Below are 22,730 nucleotides of genomic sequence, written 5' to 3'. Positions count from 1 at the left end.
GCGCCTCTCCCGGCCGGGCCCGCGCTGCCGCCCGCACGGGACCAAGCTCTCCGGGTCTTGTTGCGTTGGCGGGAGGGCAGGCGGGCATCCGTCCAGCCACAATCCCGGTGGGTTCGTTGCTTCTGGCCCCRCATGGAAAACGCCTCGGCCTGGGGCAGGGAAAGGGGGAGACGGCTGCCGTTTGCTGCTGGCTTCCTGCTCCCCCTTGACCTTGTGTTTTGTCCCAAATTAACTCCACCGGGAACCGTGTGGCCCTTTGCAGGCTTCCCGCAGCCGCTGCCTGCTCTCCGTTTTATTATCCGGAAATTTCACCATCCGGAAAAGCACTCTGGCTGGAGGAGCACCCTCCTTCRGGTGGCCGCTGTTGCAGTCGAGCTCGCAGCGGCTGAACTAGGTGCCCGAAAGCCCCCTCCCGAGCCGCCCCTCCTGCCCCTTCGCAGTCGCGCCCCGGGAGGCCACGGCGGCCGGCGGCTCTTGCGGCACCGTTTCGGGCTGAATCGGCGGCCYGTGGGCGAACCTCCCCGGGGCCTTTTGGATGGGCAGCGTCGCCCCCGGCGCGCCAGGGCTGCTGGAGGTTTCTCCTCCTGGATGTCTGCACGGGCGAGCGAGAAAGCTCTCCTGCAAACGCCGTAGCTCCCAGCTCTGTATACCAGCTATTATTTTCCAGTGCATTAGCTGAATTAATCCATTGCGGTTTACACAGGAGATCATGACTGGAAGGAATAAATTATGGTATTTTATGACCAAATACTTTGCCTGAAGCTGACAGTTCCTGGCTTTTAGCGCTGACTTTTATTGTACGATGCTGCCAGATCCGAAAAGCCTTTGCAATTAATTTCTCCGAACGCTGGAAGCCTCTCTCTTCCAGCAAACTTTATAGAGTTTAGAGCCAGCCTACTTGCTTTGAAGGCCTGGATGATTGCTCGGRGTAAACACTTCCAGGGCGGGACGTGGCAGTCGAGCACAGCAGTGTTATTTTAATTAAAATTTTGAACTGCAAGTGGTAGCTGTAACATCTGACTCTCCTGTTCCCCGTCGCTTCTCCCTGCTCTGTCCTGGCAGATTTCCAGTCGTGTCTGATCTGCATTGCGAGAAGATTGCCTCGACCCGCCGCCGTCGCCCCTTCCGAGTCCTTCGTGACCAAGCAAGACACCACAGGTAACGTCGGAGAGCGGCCGGCGCCGCTGCGCTGGCAGCGGGGCTCTGCCGCGGAGCCGTCTCCGGCCGGGAGCGGAGTCCCTCCGGCACCGCGCTCGCTCCGCTTGTTATCCCGTCGGTGCCGGGGAGGTGCTTAGCCGAAGCAGCCCGGATTGAGAGCTGGCTGGGGTTGGAGCAAGATCGAGCCGCGTACAGATAGGCAAAAAATATATCTGTATGCTACAGAGAGAGCAGCGTTGTCTGCTAGGACCACTGCGGTTCCCACCGGTAACCGGAGACGGTTTTGTCCTCCTCTTTCTGCAATCTTCTAACACCTTGACCGCTCAAAGACATCTCCTCTCTCCCCCCAGGTAAAATCATCTCCATTGACACCAGTTCCCTGCGAGCTGCCGGCAGAACGGGCTGGGAAGATTTAGTGCGGAAGTGCATCTATGCTTTCTTCCAGCCTCAGGGCAGAGAGCCATCTTACGCCAAGCAGCTATTTCAAGAAGGTAACGGGCTCCTCTGCTCTGCTCTCGCGCGCTCCCGTCGAGCGGYGGTAGCTGCAGTGAGAAGTTGATGCATTGTCCTTGTTGCTGGATAAGTGCTTTCTGGAAAAACAAATACTGCAGTAATAATCGCAAAGTGCCAAAGGGAGAAGTGAAATGGCTGAGTAATGCTGGAAGAGCTCCTCCGGCTGGAGAGGCCGCCTGCGGACGCGGCGGCATGCGGCTCGCTGCCGGCGGCGGCCCAGCAGCGCTCCGCCGCCCTGCCGAAGGCGGAGGACTGGCCCGACGTGCCTCCACGTTGGGCCAGCCGAGAGGTTTCTTCGCACCCTTCGGGAAAGAAAGAGCTGAGACAAACTTCCGCAGGCCAAGTTTGGGCATTGCATTGAGCTAAATATGCTTTTTTTTTTTTTTCCCCCTTTCCTGTGCTGTATGTAAACACCATCCCCGGAGTCTAAACCCCCCGGCCTGATCTCCACGAGGGTGGTTTTGTGTTTAATTTGGGTTTTACCGGGGTTCTCCTCCCATTCCGAGAGCACGATTCCAGGTGCCGTCGCCCCTTGGGCGTGCGGCGGAGGTTTCTTGGTGCTCGGTCGGCAAAGGCGCTCGCGCGAGGGAGGAAACCTTCCCTTTCGCCAGGGTCGCGGCGGCAGCAGCCCGCTGCAGCTTCCGGTCCCTGGCTTGGCTTCATCGGGATGTACGTACCGTACGTCGGCGCCTGAGCGACTGCCCTCCCTGCCGCTCCGGTGGGGAGCACTCAGGGACATTAGCGTAGTCGGCTCCCGCTCCAGCGGCCAGGCACGGCTCTCGTCTCTTCTCCCCTGCCGCAGGGCCCGTTTCTCCTTTCCTTCCTCCACGCTCCTCCCGACGCTTGCAGGATGTCCTAGGGGCTCTCCGAATGGCTAAGGGGGGCTTCCCGTCTTTTTGTTTCTCTCCCTCAGTGATGACGCGCGGCACAGCCTTCAGCCCCTCGTACCGCTTCACCCTGAGCGACGGAACGGTTCTCAGCGCCCACACCAAGTGTAAGCTCTGCTACCCCTCCAGTCCGGAGATGCAGCCCTTCATCATGGGCATCCACGTCATCGACAGGTGAGCTCCGGGGCCGCTGCTGCCCGCTGACACCAGGCAAAAGCAGGGCTTGGGTGGGCGATCCCAAAATCAGAGCGCTGGTCAGCAGCAGTGGAAGGAGGATCCACTCATGGTTTGCGGTGCTGGTTCGGAGATCGAGTTCCCGTGGGGAGTCTGAGTCTGAAAACCAGCCTAGCAGCAGCTCTGTTGCTCTTAATTGGTTATTATTAATGTGTGGAGGTTTATAGACATGCCTCAGACTCCTGCCTTGCCCTGGAGAACTTAATCAAAATATTTCAGGAGGGAGAGGCTCTGAAGAACAGGTAGAACCGGGTGAGCTGAGTCTGTGGACCTGGACTGCGTTAGAGCAACGCGAGTAGCTTGGGTTGGAGGGGAGGACTGTTGGCACAGTCTTCCTCCGGCGCTGTGAGAGCCTAAGTGCAGAGAAGGTGATGACTTGAGGATTTAGCCAGGGAGCTGCTGTGATCCCGAGCGTTGTGTTGCATTTCTGGAGAGATGGTGGGGCTGCTCCATCATTCCACRCTCCTGAAATGGATCTGAAAGTAATGGTGGAGTGGGGATGTCTAACACCACCAGTGCTTGCAAGCTACTGCTCTCCAGGCTTCATGCCTGCATGGAAAGAGGAGGCAGAAGCAGTCTGAGCTGTACTGAAGGTTTGGGCAAGGCACCGCGTGACTTCTCCTCTCCTTTCCCCTTGTTTCCTCCAGGGATCACGGCATGCTCTCTCCCCAGGAGAACACTAACTCGGGGCTGTCCCTGCCCCGGGTGAGCCCCTCGCTGAATCCCAGCATCTCCCCGGGCCAAGGCATGGCCCTGCCGCCCTCCATCCCTCCATCCAATGGCAGCATGTTGGCGACCAACGTAAACCAGCAGCCAGGCTCCGGCCTCCACAGCAGCAACTCCAGCACCAGCCAGCCAAGCTTTGGGTGTTCRCCTGGTAACCAGATAGGAGCCAACGTTGCCTTAAGCCAGGGACAAGCTGGTCCCCAGAACAGTAACCACACTTTAAACCTCACTAGCTCCCCCATGAATAGTCCAGGGATTACCCCACCGCAGTTCATGTCTCCTAGGCATCGGGTGAGCCCGGGACTGGTACCGAGGCCCCGCGTGCCCAGCAGCAACCCCTTCTCCCCCACCATGCCCACCATGCACTCCCCCGTGGGCATGGCCAACAGCGGCTGCGGCGGCGGCGGTGGGGGCAGCGGCGGCGGTGGCGGGGGCAGCGGCGGCAGCAGACCCTTCGCCAGCGCCCCGCTCAACTCGATGCCGGGGCTCAGCGAGGGCCCCGGCACACCGGTGGGCTACTCCACGCCGCCCCCCGTGCTGCGGCAGCTGAGCTCGCAGAGCTCGCCCGGCCGCCTCGGCATGCAGCCCATGAAGGCCGAGTCGAAGGACAGCAAAGAGATCGCCTCCATCCTCAACGAGATGATCCAGTCGGACGGCGGCTCGAGCGACGGCAAAGCCCTGGACTCGGGCATGCTGCATGCCGGCGACAGACTCTCGGAGGGGGAGAGCAAGTGCTCGCAAGCCACCAGCCACAAGCTGGTCCAGCTCTTGGCCACCACGGCAGAGCAGCAGCTGCGGCATGCCGATGCCGACACGAGCTGCAAGGACTCGCTCGCCTGCGCGGGCGCCGCTGGCGGCCTGGCCGCCAGCAACCCGCCGAGCAGCACCTGCCCCTCCTCGCACAGCTCGCTGACGGAGCGGCACAAGATTTTGCATCGGCTCCTCCAGGAGGGCAGCCCTTCYGACATCACCACCCTGGCGATGGAGCACGACAAAAAGGATAATGCCCCGAACCCCGCCAGCACCCCCACGGCTCCCAGCCAGCTCCCGGGAACGCCGGAAATCAAACTGGAGCCCGACGCCTTGAAGAAAAAGGATGTCAAGGATCACCAGCTCCTGCGCTACCTGCTAGACAAGGACGAGAAGGAGCTCGCCGCGGCGCCGGCCCTCAGCCTGGACGACGTGAAGGTGAAGGTGGAGAAGACGGAGCAGATGGATCCGTGTAACACGGCCCCGGTGCCGCTGCCCAAGCCCCCCGCCGCCGAGGAAGTCAAGCTGGAGTCGCAGGGCCAGGTGAGTTGACCCTTCCACATCCGGGCCGGTAAGATGCTCGCTTTCCCTCGCCGCCGCCCGGTTCGGGGGCTCTTGGCATCACCGTTGTGGGCAAGTGGTGCTTTTTAGGCGGTTCCCCACCGAAAAAGCGGTTTTTAGGCGGTTGCTCCCTCGGCAGCGATGCGAGGCAGCCGGCGCAGCGGTCGCCTCCTGCCCGGGTGCCGTCTCCTGCAGCATCCCTGCTGCTCCCCCTGCTCCGGACACTCCGCATTTCGACGGGGCAGACCTTCAAAGCAGTGGGGAGAGAAGGAAGAAGAACCTTTGTCTCCCGAGGTAGGTAAAGCTGAGGAAGAAGCACGGTGTGGCGATGCAGGCGGTGGGCCCRAAGGCAGAGGCGGCATTTTACAGGCCGTTTGGGCACTGCTGAGCGAAAAGGTCTTTAATTCTGCGTCTCTGGGCGTATTCAGGGCTCGCGTCCCCGGGAATTTTCAATCCGTTGCCCTCTTGTTGGCTGAGATTAGCAATTATATGGGCCTTTTAGGTATCCCAGCGGTATTATTAAATTGAATAATCCAGTGACAGATCTCTGCAATAGAGATTTGGATGTATAAATATTCATTACATGCAGCTATGAATAGAAGAGATTTCTTGGTTTTGAAAGCCAGGGGAGATGGTAACATGGATAAGGCTGCTTAATCCTTTTTCAGCAAATAGTACAGGGAGGCTGACATTAAGAGCGAGCCTGATAGCCTGCTTACGGACTGTGTCAAATCAGGCTGCCGAGTTTTAGAGATACGGGATGAATAACAGAGCACTCGGAAAGCCTCAAATGACAAATACACAATAAGTCCCTTAATAAGGTTAAGGGCTTGGTTTGCCGGGGAGTCTCAGTCGGCTCTTCTATAGGCAAGCGGGAATCTAACTCGTCATCTCTTTCTCTAACGTACCCTGCTCTCCCGGTATCATCTGCTCGCTAGATGCATTAGGTAGTGCTTTCCCCATCGTCTCCCTGTTCGAGATCAGTCACCCGGATTAACGGAAATTGCCGTCGGATGAGGAAGATGCAAGCGAGGCCAGGCCTATTTTGGGAGGACCGTTGGAGCCCCGCTGGAAGATGCACAGCCTAAGCTTGGAGCCGGGATGGGTTTTTAAGCCCCTTGCCGGCGCTTTGGGAGCTGAGCGAGCCGTTTTAGGCTCGCTCCTGGCTTTCTTTTCCCAAGCGTCTCTCCCAGGACAGCTGGAGCACGTCAGGGCTGTGTGCCGGGCCGTAAGGAGCGCTTCCAGGGAGTTCATAAAGGAGGCTGGAGGCGGGATGCAGAGTCCTAAAATGCACGTTCGAAGGAGCAGACAGCTCTTAGCTGCTCGGTGTCTTGGGGCAGAGCTCGGCGTCCACGTGGTTCCTGTTACTCCGGCTGCGTTAGCGAGGCTCAGGGAGGGCGGCTGCCGTTGCAGATAAAATCTAGAGCTTGCAGGTCGCTTGTGTTCCCGTGCGTGATTGTTTTAAGATCGCGGATACGAATTGGGAGAGGCGCAACTGCTTGGCTGCGGCCGCCACGTCCTTATTTCCCTTCTGGATTCATCTCATAGGGATGCCGCGAGCTTGGTCGGAAGCCGGAGCCTCCTGGCCCTTGAGTGAAGAGAACAAGGAATACTCGAACAGGGCTTGGAAAAGAGCTAGACTTTGCTAATAGGAATTACGAGAGTTAAAAAAAAAACGAATGTGTAAGAAAGGTTTTGGAAGGGCTCTTAGTCCTTTTGCCCCCAGGCACGAGCTGAACTCCAGCTAGGTTAGGAAGAAGCTTCCCCGCGGGTCGGGTTGTCTTATAACTGCCCGTCTGCAGCTTCGTGGGAGCAGCTGGCCCAGCTGGCGCTTGGGTTGCTCGGTGCCCGGCACCGCGCACGCAGAAATAGAGGTTCAGAACCAGAAATAAAGCTCTGCCTCCTTTTTCATTTGCTTTGGGGGTTTTCTGTATCTTTACGTTTCAGCTTGCTTTCACCCGGCAGGATAGAGTCCTTTTCTCGGGAAGGAAAAACAGCGTGATAAGAGTCTGAGATCTTTATGGAAAYAGCTGCCTCCAGGAGCTGCGGCTCTACAGCAAATTCAGATTACGTGACGCCTGCGATAAAATTGTGGGATTTGAAATGAGGATTCTGACCTTGAAGTGTTCCCCATCAGATCCTGCCTGGAGTCCTTGGATCCTTGCAGAAATCCGACCGTATTCTTGTCTCGCAATCGCTTCCAAGCAGATGATCTCTCGCACTTCTGGCTCCGAGCGCCCTCCTGCTCCGCTGGGCTCGCTCCCGCGGCTTAGGGCTCTCCGGCGCGGCCGCGGTTGCGGCTCTGCTTTGCGGCGCGTCTCCCCGCCGCGGGGCGCCTGGCTTTATTCCTTTTCTGCCTTCCGTTCGTGGCCGTGCCGTTCCCGCGCTCGGCTAGCCAGCAGTCTTTAGAGCCTTTTGGGTTGGCTGCTTGGACACCGATAACCTTGACCTCGGGCTGACGGGATGCAGCGGCGTCCCTGCTCCTCGCGACGTCCTGAGCTGACGGTCGCCCCCTTCCCTTTCCGTCTCTTAAAAACGAGGGGCTGCGCGAAGGTATTTCTGAGAGCTTTGCGTCGTCCTTTAATCACTGTTTGCTCCTGGGCGGACTCGCCGTCACGTGGAGGGGCGGCTCTTCTGGATACCGCGTGCATCCTCAGGTTTTAAAATACTTGCCTTCCCTTGAGATATTTTCCTTTTGAGCCAAAGCTCATTTATCTTACCCCCTTTAAGCCCAGCGCGCTGCTTAGCAGCACCGCTGTTATATCTACTGGTGCAAATCCCTTCCGCAGTCACTTTCCCATTTATTTGAGTCCCTGGGCGAAACATCCACTCTTCCACTTTGAGCTATGATGAAGGCTGAAAAAGCCTGAATGATGTTTCGCTACGCCGTTGACTGTAATTGCCTGCCCGAGGCTAGCGCAGAAGCAGAGTTTGGGACAGTTGTTCTGTAAAGTCACTCCTATTTCTTTAGAAGAGGCCATTTTTTATTGTTATAATTGCAGCATAAGCATATGTATATTAACGAAGCAAATTATCTGCCGCTTGAAGTAGCTGGAGGTTATATATGGCCCGTTCGGTACCGGGGCGCTGGAGCCGGGAATAACGATGCTAATTGCAACGCGGGCTCGTCTAGAAGCGGGAGYTGGGAAGGGAGGCTCCGGCGTGCCRAAGCGGCCGGTAGTCGCGCTGGGGCACCCACCTGTGATCTCGTTTCCTTCCTCAGATGCCTGCCGACCTGGAGCAGCTGGAGCAGCTGGACCAGCTCCTGCCGTCGCTGGAGAAGGCGGCCCCGCTGGGCGGCCTGTGCGGGCCCGAGCGCGCCGAGAGCAGCGTGGCCAGCGTCACCGTCAAGCCGGAGCTCCTGGCGGCCCCCCTGCAGCCCGCCGCTGCCGCCGCCGCCCGCGCCCCCGCCGGACTCAACCGTAGGTGCCCGCGTGCCCAGCGCCTGCCTCCGCTTGCCTGTGCCAAGCCTGGGGCGCGTGRGGCCGGGGAGCAGGGGTCCACGCGGGGCAGGCTGACGGGGGTGCCCGTCCCGATTCCGGCCCGTGGCGATGCTTTGGGGGGCGGGATTGTCCCACCTTGCAATGCTGTTCCCGGTCAGCCCCACGTTGGCATTGGAAACAGCGGTGACATGAGTGAGCAAGAGGACACAGATACAGACCCCATAGGAGAGGGATACAGTCCCCGTAGGACAGGGATACACACCACATAGGAGAGGGATACAGACCCTGTGGGACAGGGGTACAGTCCCCATAGGACAGGGATACAGACCCTATTGGAGAGGGATACAAACGCCATGGGACAGGGGTACAGGCCCCATGGGACAGGGATGCAGACCCCATGGGACAGGGATAGAGATGCAATGGGAGGGGGATACAGTCCCCATGGGAGAGGGATCAAGACCCCATGGGAAAAGGATATAGACCCCATAGGACAGGGATATAGACCTCATAGGACAGGGATATAGACCCCATAGGACAGGGATGCAGATCCAGTCTGTCACCCCAGTCTTCAAAAAGGGCAAGAAGGAGGACCCAGGGAACTACAGGCCAGTCAGCCTCACCTCCATCCCTGGAAAGGTGATGGAGCAGCTCATCCTGGAGGCCATCTCCAAGCATGTGGAGGACAAGAAGTGATCAGGAGTAGTCAGCATGGCTTCACCAAGGGGAAATCATGCYTAACCAACCTGATAGCCTTCTGTGATGGAATGACTGGCTGGGTAGATGAGGGGAGAGCAGTGGATGTTGTCTRCCTAGACTTCAGCAAGGCTTTTGACACTGTCTCCCATGACATACTCATAGACAAGCTCAGGAAGTGTGGGCTGGGTGAGTGGACAGTGAGGTGGATTGAGAACTGGCTGAATGGCAGAGCTCAGAGAGTTGCGATCAGTGGTGCAAAGTCTAGTTGGAGGCCTGTAGCTAGCGGTGTCCCCCAGGGGTCAGTCCTGGGTCCAGTCTTGTTCAACTTMTTCATCAATGACCTRGATGAAGGGACAGAGTGCACCCTCAGCAAGTTTGCTGACGATACAAAACTGAGAAGACTGGCTGATACCCCAGAGGACTGTGCTGCCATTCAGAGAGACCTGGACAGGCGGGAGAGATGGGCAGAGAGGAACCTCATGAAGTTCAACACAGGCAAGTGCAGGGTCCTGCACCTGGGGAGGAATAACCCCAGTCACCAGTACAGGTTGAGGGAGGGGTTGACCTGCTGGAAAGCAGCTCTGCAGGGAAGGACCTGGGAGTGCTGGTGGACACCAAGTTGACCATGAGCCAGCAATGCGGCCTTGTGGCAGAGAAGGCCAATGGTATCCTGGGCTGCATGAGGCAGAACATTGCCAGCAAGTGGAGGGAGGTGATCCTCCCCCTCTACTCAGCCCTGGGGAGGCCACATCTGGAGTACYGTGTCCAGTTCTGGACTCCCCAATACAAGAGAGACATGGAGCTACTGGAGCGAGTCCAGCGGAGGGCTACTAAGAGGATGAAGGTGCTGGAGCACCTGGTCATATGAGGAAAGGCTGAGAGAGCTGGGACTGTTCAGCCTGGAGAAGAGAAGGCTGAGGGGGGATCTTGTCAATGTGTACAAGTATCTGAAGGGARGGTGTCAAGAGGATGGAGCCAGACTCTTCTCAGTGGTGCCCAGCAACAGGACGCGAGGCAACGGGCACAAACTGAAACACAGGAAGGTCCATCTGAACATGAGGAAAAACTTCTTCACTGTGAGGGTGACAGAGCACTGGAGCAGGTTGCCCAGAGAGGTTGTGGAGTCTCCTTCTCTGGAGRTATTCAAAACCCACCTGGACGCAATCCTGTGCAACGTGCTGTAGGTGACCCTGCTTGAGCAGGGGGGTTGGACTAGATGATCTCCAGAGGTCCCTTCCAACCTCAACCATTCTGTGATTGTGTGATACAGCCCCCCTGGGACAGGGATACAGACCCCATAGAAGAGGGATACAGTCCCCATAGGACAGGGATATAGACCCCGTGGGACAGGGATAGAGAACCCATAGGAGAGGGATACAGTCCCCATGGGGATACAGTCCCCATAGGAGAGGGATCCAGACCCCGTGGGAGAGGGATAAGGAAGCGGTGGGACAGGGACGCAGACCCCGTAGGTGTGTGGATGTGTTCCAGCACTCAGAGGCTCAGTGGGAAACGTCCTTCACGGTCTCAAAGCGTCGCTGCCTCCTCCGGGCAGTGCGTCAAGGCTCAGGATACCCGGGGGTCGCCCCAGCCCCCCAGTGCAGACCCCGGGGCGCAGGCTCCAGCGGTGCCGGCCACCCTCGCCCCCTTCACCTCTGCTCTGGCCCAGGGCCGGGACGCCTGCCCGTCCCGCGCTTTGCTTTCCGCCTTGTCCCCGTGGGCTTGGTCACCGCTGCTCTGTGTCCCCGCGGGTCCCCTCGCTGCAAGCTGCCCCCAGCGCCGAGCCGAAGCGCAGTCGTGCTAGCAAACAGCACACGCCGGCCGAAGGGAGAGCCGGGGCCAGGCGGTTCGGGAGGGAAGCGCTAGCGGCTGGCGGAATAATGCCGGCTATAAACCGATTAGCCGCCGTTTGCCGTGCTACCCGGGGAGGGATCATCCGCCCAGTACTTATCCAGCGACGGGAGAAGCCTGCACCGGGGTTAAAACAGGGGGCAGCGAGCAGCGGCAGCGCGGTTACGGCAGGGGCTGTCGCCTGAGCGTATTTTAAAACGGATTCTGCGCGTGGCGAAGCGAGAAAGTCCAATATCCGCCTGCTTTGGAAGAGCGTATTGAAAAGCCCAAACCTGCCCTCGACGGTGGTGCAGGGGACGGGGCGGGCGGCGCGCTCAGACCGCACGTTTCCATCTGCGCGGCTCTCCAAGGGTTAGTTTGGCCAAGGTGCCGTTTCGTCCGGAATCCTAATTGCTGTTTCAAAGCGGATGATGTCAAGTCCCCGGCCTCATAAATCTCTCTGTCCTGGGCTTGGGCTCCAAGTTCTCTTGAACTTAATTTAATTGCGTTGGCTCTTCTCCCTGCACAAATTCACTTTTCTCCGGTATAGAGCATCGCCTGCCTTGTGCAAGCCGCGTGCGCTGCTGTCCCTGCTTTCCGAAAACTCCTGTCATTTTATCTCCTAAACCCTTGAGTGCTCTTTCTGGGAGCTGCGGTGATCGCGTGGGGCTCTCAGGGCTGGCGGAGCCATTCCTTAGCGTTCCCAGGAGCACATGGGGGCTTCCTGGAGGATCTGTGCGCGCCGCAGCCCGGAGCATGTTCTCCCGAGCCCCCTCGGCCTTGGCACGGAGGGCGGCACAAGGCTTGGCCCAGGCGCCTCCGATGGTGTCCCCACCATGCTGACGCTTTCTCCCCCACCCTCGCTTTTCCCATCAGGAATGGCCGAACTGGAGATGGGGGTGCCAGAGCACCAGTTTGGACAGCCGGGCCTGGGGGAGCAGATGCCGTGGCCGGAMAACAGCATGGCCTCCATGAGCCGCRGYGCCATGAGCAAGCCCGAGGAGTAAGTACCGCGGGCGAAATAACCCTGTCCGGTTCTCCGGGCGCCGTTCGGCACGAGCGGCCCCGAGGTCACCGTCTGCCCCGAGGGCACCGTCGCTGCTTGGTTGCGGCAGGGTCGTAGGAGGCTGGAGGGAGGGGGCGACTTCTCAGCTATCTTCTGGTGGGGGATCCAAAAAGATGGTGAGTCCTGCTGCTCTAGCTCCATGGTTGGTGCCCAGTCAGGGATTTAGGATCCAGCAGGGATGCAGGGATCCTTTGCTGACCTTCCCTGCCAAAGCCTGGCTGGACTTTGGGAAGAGGCAGGATTTCCACTGCTAATTCAGGTCCTCAGCAGATGAGCACTGTCTCATGGTCTTCAGACCATGAAGAGGTCGTGCATAAGAGTCGTAACGGAGCAACGCAGCAGCCAAACAGCTTTTTTTTTTTAAGGGCTAAACGTGGATTAATTTTTAAAACTCCTCACTCAGCCCAAGAGGAGATTTGCCTAAGTGGTCTCCTCTGCTGCAGTTTGATCTTGGCCTTGTGCTCAAAGRACTTAGCTCGAGAGAGCTGGGGGGGTTAAGACAGATCCCCGCTTCCCTGCGGAGCAGCACGTACCGCAGCCCGGTCCTYGTCGCGAGGAGGTAACGTCCTTCTGAAACCGGGGTGCTGTCGCTGGTTCCTTGGTGGCCCAAGACCCGTGGGTCRTACCTGGCAAAGGGCAGAGCAGGTATAAAAGCCAATCTTGGTTTTAAAGCTGCAAACGGTCCTTAAAACGCTGCTTTACTTGCTGGCTCGGGTAAAAACGACCTTCGCTTGCGCMGCAGCCTTGCGCTCCCAACCGGAGTCGTGCCGGCTCGCTGTGGTCACCGAAGAGGCTCCTCCGGCTTTGATCTAAACGCTCCCATCTAGCGGCGCGGATGCAAACTGCAAATCTCGGCTGCGGCTGCGATGGGGAGAAGAGCAGAGGAGCAAAGCCCGGCTTTTCCACCAAGGTCGGAAACGGGGGGACGCACCTCGCTGCTCCCCCACCCACGCTTCGCCCCGACGGGCAGAGCTGCGGGGCTGGAAAACCCCTTGTAGATGAGGCCCTACCTTGCCACGGCCCTGAAGACGCCAAAGAATTTCTGACGGCCGCCGGTGTTCGCGCGGCACTCGACGGGGTGGAGAGGGAGTGCCGGAGCACCCCGCGGAGTTTCGGCTCCTCGTAGCGAGGTTGCGCCTGGATTTGGAGGGGCAGCAGCCCCCTCTCACCAAAACCACCGCTCAGCCCAGCGGATTTAGCGGACGTTCTGCCCCTTACACGTAGAGGACATCTGTGGGCCAAAACTAACAGGACGGGATGAAGATTTCTAAGCTAAGATTTACCTGAAGTTTGAAGGAGACTGAAATGTTGGCTTGGGACCTTGGGCTCTCCTGGGAGGTTTGGGGATGGAAARGAGGAGGGTGAAACTGCTGTAAGGGCCTGTGTCCCCCACAAGCTGGCAGCGGGTCGCGGGCCTCGCGCTGGTTTTCTCGTTGACGGGCCCCACCGCGGCTCCGGTGAAGCCCCTGCGTTGGGTTACTCCCGTAACTCCTTCGCTCCAAGACGCCAAGGTCAAACACGCCGCCCCGGGCGCGATCCGGTTGCCTTGCGGAGCCACCTGAGATGCTTCGGGTTGCTAGGACATCCGCGCTGGGACACCCGAAGCCTGTCACCGGCACGGCCCCAGAGGAGGAGAACGCCTGCAACGGGCGGGAGGCGGAGGCGGCTGCGGAGAAGGACCCAGAGGAAGTTTCTTTGCTCCTAAGACGCGTGTTGTCCCCTGATCACCAACCTCTTGCCGTCCTCAGTGCAGAGGTGTGGCATGGGCCGAAGAGATGGCATCAACCCGAATTTGTCCTCTAGCTGCCCATCAATGCCGCCACTGCTCCTCAATGTAAGAAATCCCAGCGCCGAGCGTTTCTTTCGCTGGCTGAAGCCATGTGTGTTGGCGGCAGCATTCCCGGTCGGATTGGCTTCAGTTCCTTACTGTACATCTGGTCCTCATCTGGAGCGAGAAGGATAAACATGTCGGCTGCTTGGGAACTGCCGGCACGGTCGCCTTCCCCCCATGCCTTCCCGCGGGCGGGATGCGCCACGGCTCCCCTCGCCGCGTCCGGCCCGGCAAATCCCTCTGGCTCCCGTCCGTCACGTGGCGGGAACATCTCTCGTTGCCTGTTAACCTTAGTCCCAAAGACGAGCGCGAGCGCTTTGCGGCGGTCTCGTTTTCGCGGCTGCGAGGTTCCCGCTGCCCTCCGGCCGCGCCGCTTCCGCCTGCTCCGGCGCCTCCCAGGCCCCCTTTGCTCTGCCTCCTGCTGCCGCTCACGCCTGCCCCCTTTCCCTCCGCAGCCCGTGCATCGCGTCGCAGCTGGACGAGCTCCTGTGCCCCCCGACCACGCCGGAGGGCCGCAACGACGAGAAGGCCCTGCTCGAGCAGCTCGTGTCCTTCCTCAGCGGCAAGGACGAGACGGAGCTGGCCGAACTCGATCGGGCGCTCGGCATCGACAAGCTGGTGCAGGTAGCTCGCGCTYGGCTCGCGAAACGGGACCCGCCGGCGTTTTGCTTCCCTGCGGCCCTCGCTTCAGCAACGGGCTGGGATTTTTCCCGGCAGCTCCGGCGGAGGCCCCTGAGGTCCCTGCGTGCAGATGCCTTTGAGGGATCTGGTGCTTCATAAATAACAGGGCACGGCCGGCGGGGGGGAACCTGCTTGGAGGAAAGACAGACAGGGGTACGGACGGAAAACGAGCCRGACTGCTTGGGATTTTCCTTCGAGCGGTTTCTTTTTCCCGTTCCCTGTAGTACTAGCGCACGTATTTTCCCCCCCAAAATGGAGAGAACCGAAAACCTATTAGTAATTGCGGTGCCCCCAAAAGCGCCCAGGCTTAGCAGAGGCTTGGAAACCTCTGAGCCTGAACTGCCGAGAAGGCCCGTTTTCGGGAGCGGGAGCGGGTCCGGGCCCGGCACGGCACGGCGTCGAGCCCCCTCTCCCCTCTCTCCGCGCAGGGCGGCGGGCTGGAGGCGCTGACGGAGAGGTTCCCGCCGCAGCAGGCGGCCGCGCCGCTCCTGCTGGAGCAGAAGGGCGCCATGTACCCGCAGCCGTACTCCTCGGCGTCGCCCACCGCCGGCCTGCCCGGCGCCTTCCCCGCCATGGTGCGCCAGAAGCCGTCCTTCGGGCCCGTGCCCGTGCAGGTGCCGCCGCCGCGCGGCGCCTTCCCCACCAGCATGGCCATGCAGCCCCGGCAGCCCCTCAACCGGCCRCCCACGGCCCCCAACCAGCTGCGACTTCAGCTGCAGCAGCGCCTCCAGGGCCAGCAGCAGGTAACGTGTCCCAGAAGGACCTTGGGAGAGGTGGGCATGGAGAGACAAGGTGTCCCGGCTGGTCCTGGGACATGGGCACGGAGGGATGAGGCGTCCCGGCTGGATCTGGGCCGTGGGCATGGAGGGGTGAAGCGTCCCAGCCGGATCTGGGCCATGGGCACGGAGGGGTGAAGCGTCCCGGATGGACCTTGGGCCATGGGCACAGAGGGATGAGGTGTCCCAGCCAGTCCTGGGCGGTGGGCACAGAGGGATGAGGCATCCCGGATGGACCTTGGGCCATGGGCACGGAGGGATGAGGCATCCCGGCCGGTCCTGGGCAGTGGGCACGGAGGGATGAGGCATCCTGGCCAGTCCAGGGCCATGGGCACGGAGAAATGAGGCGTCCTGGCCGGACCTGGGCCATGGGCACGGAGGTGTCCGCTGTCCCGGCCAGACCTGGGCCGTGGGCACGAAGGTGTCCACTGTCCCAGCCGAGGCCCCGCAACACGCGCCACGCGATAGCAGGAGGTTTGGGAACTCCAGATCTCTTGCGGGTTGGAAGCCCTGGAGGCTCAGGCAAGCGAGGGGGAAAAATACCCCGGAAGCGACCGAGCCTGAGCTGCATCGAGCAAAAACGCTTTAAGACCTTCCTGATTTTTTTTTCCCCCCCTCTCCCTGCTCTTCAGCTGATCCATCAGAACCGGCAGGCCATCCTCAACCAGTTTGCGGCCAACTCGCCGGTGGGCCTCAACATGCGGGCCGGCATGCAGCAGCAGATGACGCCCCAGGTAAGGGCCCGGCGGCGCCGCACGCGGGCTGGGGACGTCGGGGCTGAACCGCCGCGCTGGGGCTCCGTCCTCTCCGTTAGCGGGGAGAGAGATGTCACCCCGCGCCGGGGGGGAGGTGACTGCAGGTGGCTTCAGGGCAGCTCCTCTAAAGCTGCCCTGTCTTCTGCAGCCTTATTCCAGCATCTCCCCCTGGATAAGGTATAAATATTCCACTGCTGCTTAGAGACACGTGTGCAAAGGTGTTTAATTGAGAAGCGTCTTTGGGAAAGAGATGCCTTCCTTTAAATGCCGGCATCTCCGGTGAATCTTCTTAATGGTCCTACAAATCCCCAGGCCCTAAAGTCCTGCTTCGCTTCTAAGAAAGCTGGAGCAAACATCTGCCCGGTGCAAGGCGAGCTTGGAAACCTGCGCGAACGGGCGGATTTGCAGGGGAGAGAGGGGGGGGTCCCGGCTTCCGTTGCAAAACCAGCAAGGGGGTGCAAGGGGGTTGGAGGGGGGGGAAAGCCGCTTGCCGAGGGCGGCCGCGGCCATGGGGGCAACCCGCCTTGCTCGCCCGCAGCCGCCGCTGAATGCCCAGATGCTGGCCCAGCGCCAGCGGGAGCTCTACAGCCAGCAGCACCGGCAGAGGCAGCTCATGCAGCAACGGGCCATCCTGATGCGGCAGCAGAGCTTCGGCGGCAACCTGCCGCCCTCGGGCGGGCTGCCCGTGCCCATGGCGGGGGCCCGCCTGCCCCAGGCGCCCCCGCAGCAGTTCCCCTACCCGCCCGGCTACGGTACGACCCCCGGCAACCCGCCCGCCTCCACCAGCCCCTTCTCGCAGCTGGCCGCCGGCCCCGAGGCGGCGCTGGCCAACCGCGGCGGCATGGTCAACCGGGCCATGATGGGGAACGTCGGCGGGCAGTTCGGCGCCGGCATGACGCCGCAGATGCAGCAGAACATCTTCCAGTACTCGGGATCGGGTAGGTGCCGGCGGCGCCCTCGCGGCGGGGTTGTAGAGGGGGGTGGCTTTGGAAAACGGGCTTTGTTGCGCGCCGCGCTGGGCGCCGCCGGGTTCGCTCTCGCCGCGGCCCCGGGGCTGGGCTGGAGGCAGCTGGCACGACTCAGGCTGCGGCTCACGGGGCTGCTGGGCAAGCGGGGCCGGAGCCCGGCTCTGAGGCCCACCACCGTGGCGTCCTGGCCACCCCGGGGCTGTTCGCGGAGGGCRCGCAACTCGCCTCGCGCGCCTTCTGGCACGGGGGTCCTGCTCTCCAGGACTGGAGCGACAGAGTTGCTAGGAATGAAAAGCGGAGACTCGGCGAGTGAAAGCTGAGGCTGGTGCTTGTGGTTCGATGCCAGCGGCTGCATGGGGAGGAAGAGGAGGAGGAAGAGGAGGAGGAGGAGGAGGGGGGCCAGCAGGGTGCCGGTGGCGGGTCCCGCAGCCTCCTTGGGGTCAGCCCCTTCCAGCGCCCCTGTCCAGTGACGCGCTCTGTCCTCCCCCAGGCATGGGCCAGCAAAGCGAGCCCGCCTTCGCCCCGTCGCTCAGCCCCAGCAGCCCCCTGATGTCGCCGCAGCTTCCTCCGTCTCAGAGCCCCATGCTGCAGCCGGCGCCGCCGACGCCGGGCTACCAGTCGCCCGACATGAAGACCTGGCAGCAAGGAACGATGGGGAATAACAAGTAAGATGATCCAGCGTCGGAATAAGCTGCGCGTGGAGGTGGGAGAGTCTGGTGCACGCACGCTCATGCATGCACGTGCACGCTCACGCAGGTGCATGCGCACTCATGCATGCACATGCACGCTCCTGCATGCACGTGCAGAGTGCCGAGGGAGTGAAGGTGACGCCAAGGCGCCGGTCACCTCGTCGGTCATTAGCGGGGCAGTGTGCAAGGTCCCGTGCCGATCTCACAGCCTGTTCTCAAGCCCTGACGTCCAGAAGCCCACGGCACGTTGGTTTGACTAAGCGAACGTGCGCGTTGAGCAAGACACGAAGCAGAGCTTTGGCTTTTAATTAGACGGGCAGCTTGATTAGGTCTTGGGGAAGCGAAGGGACGTGGGAAATGTGACCCCGAATGGAGTGCTGACCTGCAGCCAGCCTGGCTCTGCAGGGCCAGGTCGCCGCGGGCCCCGCGCAGGTGCCTCCCGCACAAGGATTTACCCCGCTCTGACCTGGGCAAGCAGATGGGCAGAATCGCCAGCCTCCTTGCCTTTCCCGTGTTTGCTCACGTTTGAGCCTGAAACGGGAAGGAAAACCCCCAAATCCTCGCCTTGCGGGGTGCTCTGCCTCGCAGCCGGGCTGCAGCCACGCAGCGCGGCCGGCCTGGATCCCCGCAGTCGTCCCCTGTCTTGGCGCTGCTGCTCCTCATGCTCTGCCACCAACCCGGCACGTCGTGCTGACGGTCTTGCCGCAGCCGGAGCAGGGCGCAGACGTCTCCCGCGTTCCCAGGGTTTCCTTGGGCTCCCGGAGCCTCCGCGCCCGTTCTGCCTCGTTCTGCGCAGCCCCTCTTCCTTGCAGCTTTTCCCCCTTCCAGGATTGCTGTGCTTAATAAACACCATTTTAGAATAAACACCCCGCGGCTTGGAGCAGGCTCTGCATCCAGAACCGCTCCCGTGCCGCATAATCTCCATCTCGCCGTTATACCCGAAGCAATAAGCAGCCGGGGAGGCTGAGGAAGGTGCTGAGCCGCAGCCGGGCGTTTGGTGGGTCGCAGAGACCGCTTGGCGCAGCTCTGCGGGGCGACGCAGTTCTGCCTGCTGGACGGGGATCGGTAATCCCGTTTTTCCATCCCGGTTAACAGCGTTTTCAGCCAAGCCGGGCAGAACCAGCCGGCRCCGGCTCAGCAGGGCATGTACAACAACATGAGCATCACCGTGTCCATGGCGGGGGGCAACACCAGCGTCCAGAACATGAACCCCATGACGGCRCAGATGCAGATGAACTCGCTGCAGATGCCCGGGATGAACTCCATGTGCTCGGAGCAGGTCAGTGCCGCGCGCTCCGAGCGCCGCCAGCCGGGCGGATGACGCTCGGCCAGCTCCCCGTGGGGTTTGCTTTTCGCACGGGTCGCTCTGGCCTTGTTGGCTCGATGCCGTTTCTGGAATCGCAGCAAGCGGCCTGCGTCCCCCGGGCCAACCCGGCCGCGCTGGGAATTGCCCCATTCCCCCCGCCAAGGAGCTGGTGGATTTAGCGCTGAGGCTGGTGCTCCGGCTGCTCCCCGGCCTCCTCTCACAGCCAGCCGCCTCCGCCGCGGCCCGGCACGTACCGGCGGATGCACCTCTGCCCACGCAGGGTCTTTCCTCCTCCCCGTGCTCCGGGGTAGCGACAGCTTTTCCCTTCCACCCGTTGCACTCGGAGAAAGCGGCGGCTTGTGCATCCGTCGGGGCACAGGCACCGCGCGGAGCAGCTCCCTGGCTGCACCAGGGCCTCCTGGCTGCTGCCACTGCTCGGGCCGCRTCCGGGGGGGACTTGCAGAAGCCGCAGGCGCGCAACCAGGGCTCGGTACCGGTCCGGCGGCCCCGAGCAGGACCTGAAACCCCCCCGGCTGGGCTCGGGAGGGCAACGAGCGGCCCCCGCGGAGGCCGGGCCCCCTCGTGCTGAGCGTTGCTCTCGCTTTCGACAGGTCAACGACGCGGCGCTGAGACCCACGGGCCTTTACTGCAACCAGCTTTCCTCCACTGACCTTTTGAAAACAGAAGCAGACGGGGCGCAGGTCAGTAAGAAACTGCTAAGCGCATCCCAGGTACCGAGGGAAGGGGCTGCCGCCGCGTCCGGCAGCCACCGGCCTCCCCGGCACGCTCGGCACCAGCCGGCTCCCGAGATCGCGCGGCTGCCCTTCGGCGCCGGCCCGCTGCTGAAACGTCACCCCCTCCTCCGGCGTCGAGCCGGGGGACGTCAAAGCTGGCGGTGGCGCCGCGGGCGCATCCGGGAGCAGGAAGGCGGCGGGGCCGGAAAAGCAACATCCCGGCACATTCGAGGTGCGGAAAGCCCCGTGTGGCGCCGTTTCCCGCGCAGTTTCTTTCCTAGGCTGGCGTCTTCTCGGAGGGGCGCCGCTTTCGGGAGGGCTCGGGAGCCCCCCTGCCGCCGTGGGGCCCGTCGGCCCTCCGCTTCCCGCGCGAAGGCGGCGCTCGGAGCGAAGCGGCTCAGGACGGGGAGGTTCAGCGGGCCGGGAAGGCTCYGCCGCCACGTCCGTCCCGCCAGCTGGCACCGTCCGCGGAGGGACGGCTGGACATCTGGCTCTGAGCCGAACCGAGCCGGGCGCTGCTCCGCAGGGAAGCCCGGCCCGCGCCAGCGCTCCCAGCGGAAAGGATCCGGCGCTGACGCCCGGCGGGTTTTTCCTTCGCGTTGGTGCAGCCTGGCAGCGACGACGCGATCCGTTCCCTTCTCTTAAAACGCCTGCCGTCGCTCTTGTCCTCCCCCTCCTCGGGCCGTAGCGCGGCGCCGCTTTGCGGACGAAACCCGCCGTTTTGGGTCCTCGCGGCGCCCCCGCCGCCACGTCCCCTCGCAGCCTCTGCCGGCGGCTCCTGGCCTTCGTCCCCGAGGCCGCCCGCGCTCCTCCTCGGAGGCCGGGCCGTGCCGGGCCGCTCTTTTCCTTTTTTTTTATCGTTACTATTTTTATTTTTGTCTATTTTTTCTCGATGCAAAAACGTGTGAACCTTGCCGAGCTCTGACCCGAATGAGTGCAGCGGTTTTCTTTTTATAGGACAAGAAGACAGAAGAGTTCTTCTCTGTGGTGGCTCCAGACTAGAGGAATTCTCTAGTGAGTTTCCACTTCACGTAGTTCCCAGTCCGTCGCCGCCGGCCCCTGCCCCGCCGCCGCTAACGGCCCCTCTTCTCCCTTGTGTCCCGGCAGGTGCAGCAGGTGCAGGTGTTCGCGGACGTGCAGTGTACGGTGAACCTGGTGGGAGAGCCCTACCTGAACCCGCCGGCCGCCCTGGGCGCCCCCAAAGCCGCCGCCGCCGCCGCCGCCGCCGCCGTGCCGCCCACCCCGCCGGGCCAGCAGAAGAGCCTCCTGCAGCAGCTACTGACTGAATAACCCGCTTTTACAGAGGAATGTGAAATTTAAATAATGAGACGTACAGAGATTATTATAAATATATATATTATATATTTTTCTGAGATTTTTGATATCTCAAAAAAAAAAACCTCGCAGCCATTCTTCAGCTCGTAGTGTTTTGGAGCAAAAAGGGGGGGGGGGGGGGTTGTTTTTTTTGGGGGGGGTTTTTTTTTTTTTTGGTTTGGGCCCCTTTCCCCCCCCCTTTTTTTTTTTTTTTAAAGCGTCGGACGTTGGCGAAGCGACGGGGCAGGACAGTCGGTTTTCTTGAGCCAAAACTACAGATGATTCTTATTTTTGTAATCAGTTGCTGGCTTCTTAATCTGGACGAAGGTTTCTCGGGGAGGCGGGGAGGGAAGGGGGAGAAGGAAGCCGGAGGACTGCGCCGGGAGGAAGAGGAGGAGGAGGAAGAGGAGGAGGAGGAGGAGGAGGAGAAGAGCAATCTCAGTTTCAGCTGGATCTGTCACTGATCACGTCCCGGCTCGGGGACATGGCGGGGGGGGTGGGTGTCAACGCTGGACTTCTGTGCGAAAGGGCCGTTTTTATTCACGCTTCAACAAAAATACTTCTCCCCCCTCCGCCCCAGCCCGCTTGTGCGTACAATCAGCTTTTTCTAGCAATCGTGAGTTTGTCGGTTTTAAAGAAAAACAGAGTATTTTGACCCACCATTTTTTCCATGTTTTATGCTGGTTTAAAGCCTCCTAGCAAAAACTGAGGCAACAACATGTATATTACAACCGGGGGAAAAAAAAAAAGACAAAAAAAGAACAGTTCGGGGAAAAAAAAAACTGCAATAATTTTTAGGGGGAAGGATGGGGGGAGGGGTCTGTCAATTACTGTAGATAAAATTTTCTGATTAAATATTAAATAAAATTGAGCAGTCGGTTCTTTCTGCTTTGATTGTGTTTAACAGCTGAGGTAGCTTAAACTATTTAAAATAATAATAATAAAATAATAATAATAATTGAATTCTCTGTTGGGAGACAGCTTATTTTTTTCCCCTCAAGCCTGTCACTGTAAATAGCTCTGATCTCTGTATAAATTTGTTTTCTTCTCTTTTTAGTTGGGATCGCTTTTAATATTCACTGCTGACTTTTATTGGGGGGGGAGGTGGGGTTATGGGTTTTTTTCCCCTCTCTCTCTTCAAATCGCGCTGGTTTGTGGAAAATGTGTAGCTTTGTTGATTGACCTTTGCAAGAGTTAAAAAAAAAACAGACAAAAAAGAATCGGAGTCGCCAGCTGGCGTTTGGTTGTTTCTGTGCCGACGGTGCGGCGCCGGGATGGAGCCGGCGGCGCTCCGCGATGCTCTGCCGGGTCCCTTCGCCGGCGTCCGGCTTCACCTCGGGTTCGAGGAGGCGGAAATGAGAGAAACTGGGGGGGTTTTGTGCCGGTGGCGGGTCGGGCCGGCATCGCCCGCGTTCCCCCACATGCTTTGCCGCGGTTTTCCCGGGAGGAACGGATCRGGAAGGGGATGCAGCAAGGGGGACCAGCGCCGAGCCCGATCGTCCCGCCGGGGGGGAACCGGAGCGGCCGGGTGGGCGCGCGGCGGGAATAAGGCGACGGAGGCGGCGGGAGGCAGGGGAAGGTTTAATGGCGGCAGGGTCAGCGGAGGAGCCGCAGYGCCCGGAGGTGCGGGTGCACCTGGCGGCGGGGGTAGGGCCGCAGCGCCAGGCAGGTGGCCACGTCCTCGGGCTGCTCCGTCCACAGCGCGTGGTCCAGGCCCTGGTGCCGCAGCGTCTCCGCCAGCGCCCGCAGGGCGGCCTCGTCCGCGGCCTGGAGGAGAGGGAGGGAGGGAGAGAGGGGTGAGCGGGGAGGGGG

General features: G+C 60.8%; 1 protein-coding gene across 7 annotated transcripts in view; it reads left to right on the top strand.

The window, feature by feature from the left end:
* The window catches only part of NCOA1 (nuclear receptor coactivator 1), a 151,388-nt gene extending 129,721 nt beyond the window's left edge, over positions 1 to 21,667 (top strand). For 6 of the 7 annotated variants that reach the window (XM_026066980.1, XM_026066985.1, XM_026066981.1 and 3 more), the window contains 14 exons: positions 1,063 to 1,158; positions 1,509 to 1,649; positions 2,585 to 2,732; positions 3,440 to 4,811; positions 8,053 to 8,251; positions 11,675 to 11,801; positions 14,151 to 14,319; positions 14,805 to 15,119; positions 15,785 to 15,886; positions 16,446 to 16,845; positions 17,366 to 17,540; positions 18,660 to 18,843; positions 19,482 to 19,571; positions 20,712 to 21,667. In XM_026066980.1, coding sequence (XP_025922765.1) covers positions 1,063 to 1,158; positions 1,509 to 1,649; positions 2,585 to 2,732; positions 3,440 to 4,811; positions 8,053 to 8,251; positions 11,675 to 11,801; positions 14,151 to 14,319; positions 14,805 to 15,119; positions 15,785 to 15,886; positions 16,446 to 16,845; positions 17,366 to 17,540; positions 18,660 to 18,843; positions 19,482 to 19,571; positions 20,712 to 20,894 — 3,701 coding nt within the window. In that variant the 3' untranslated portion in view covers positions 20,895 to 21,667. Of the gene's footprint in view, positions 1 to 1,062; positions 1,159 to 1,508; positions 1,650 to 2,584; positions 2,733 to 3,439; positions 4,812 to 8,052; positions 8,252 to 11,674; positions 11,802 to 14,150; positions 14,320 to 14,804; positions 15,120 to 15,784; positions 15,887 to 16,445; positions 16,846 to 17,365; positions 17,541 to 18,659; positions 18,844 to 19,481; positions 19,572 to 20,561; positions 20,619 to 20,711 lie in introns of all 7 variants that reach the window. The other variant, XM_026066986.1, reaches the window with a different exon arrangement.
* Positions 21,668 to 22,730: the final 1,063 nt, after the last annotated feature.

This window comes from Apteryx rowi, unplaced genomic scaffold (assembly GCF_003343035.1).
Source record: "Apteryx rowi isolate R43461 unplaced genomic scaffold, aptRow1 scaffold_251, whole genome shotgun sequence".
NCBI classification, from domain to species: Eukaryota; Metazoa; Chordata; class Aves; order Apterygiformes; family Apterygidae; genus Apteryx; species Apteryx rowi.
The sequence above is the reverse complement of the archived record's forward strand: the minus strand, read 5'-3'. Positions and strand labels throughout refer to the sequence as shown.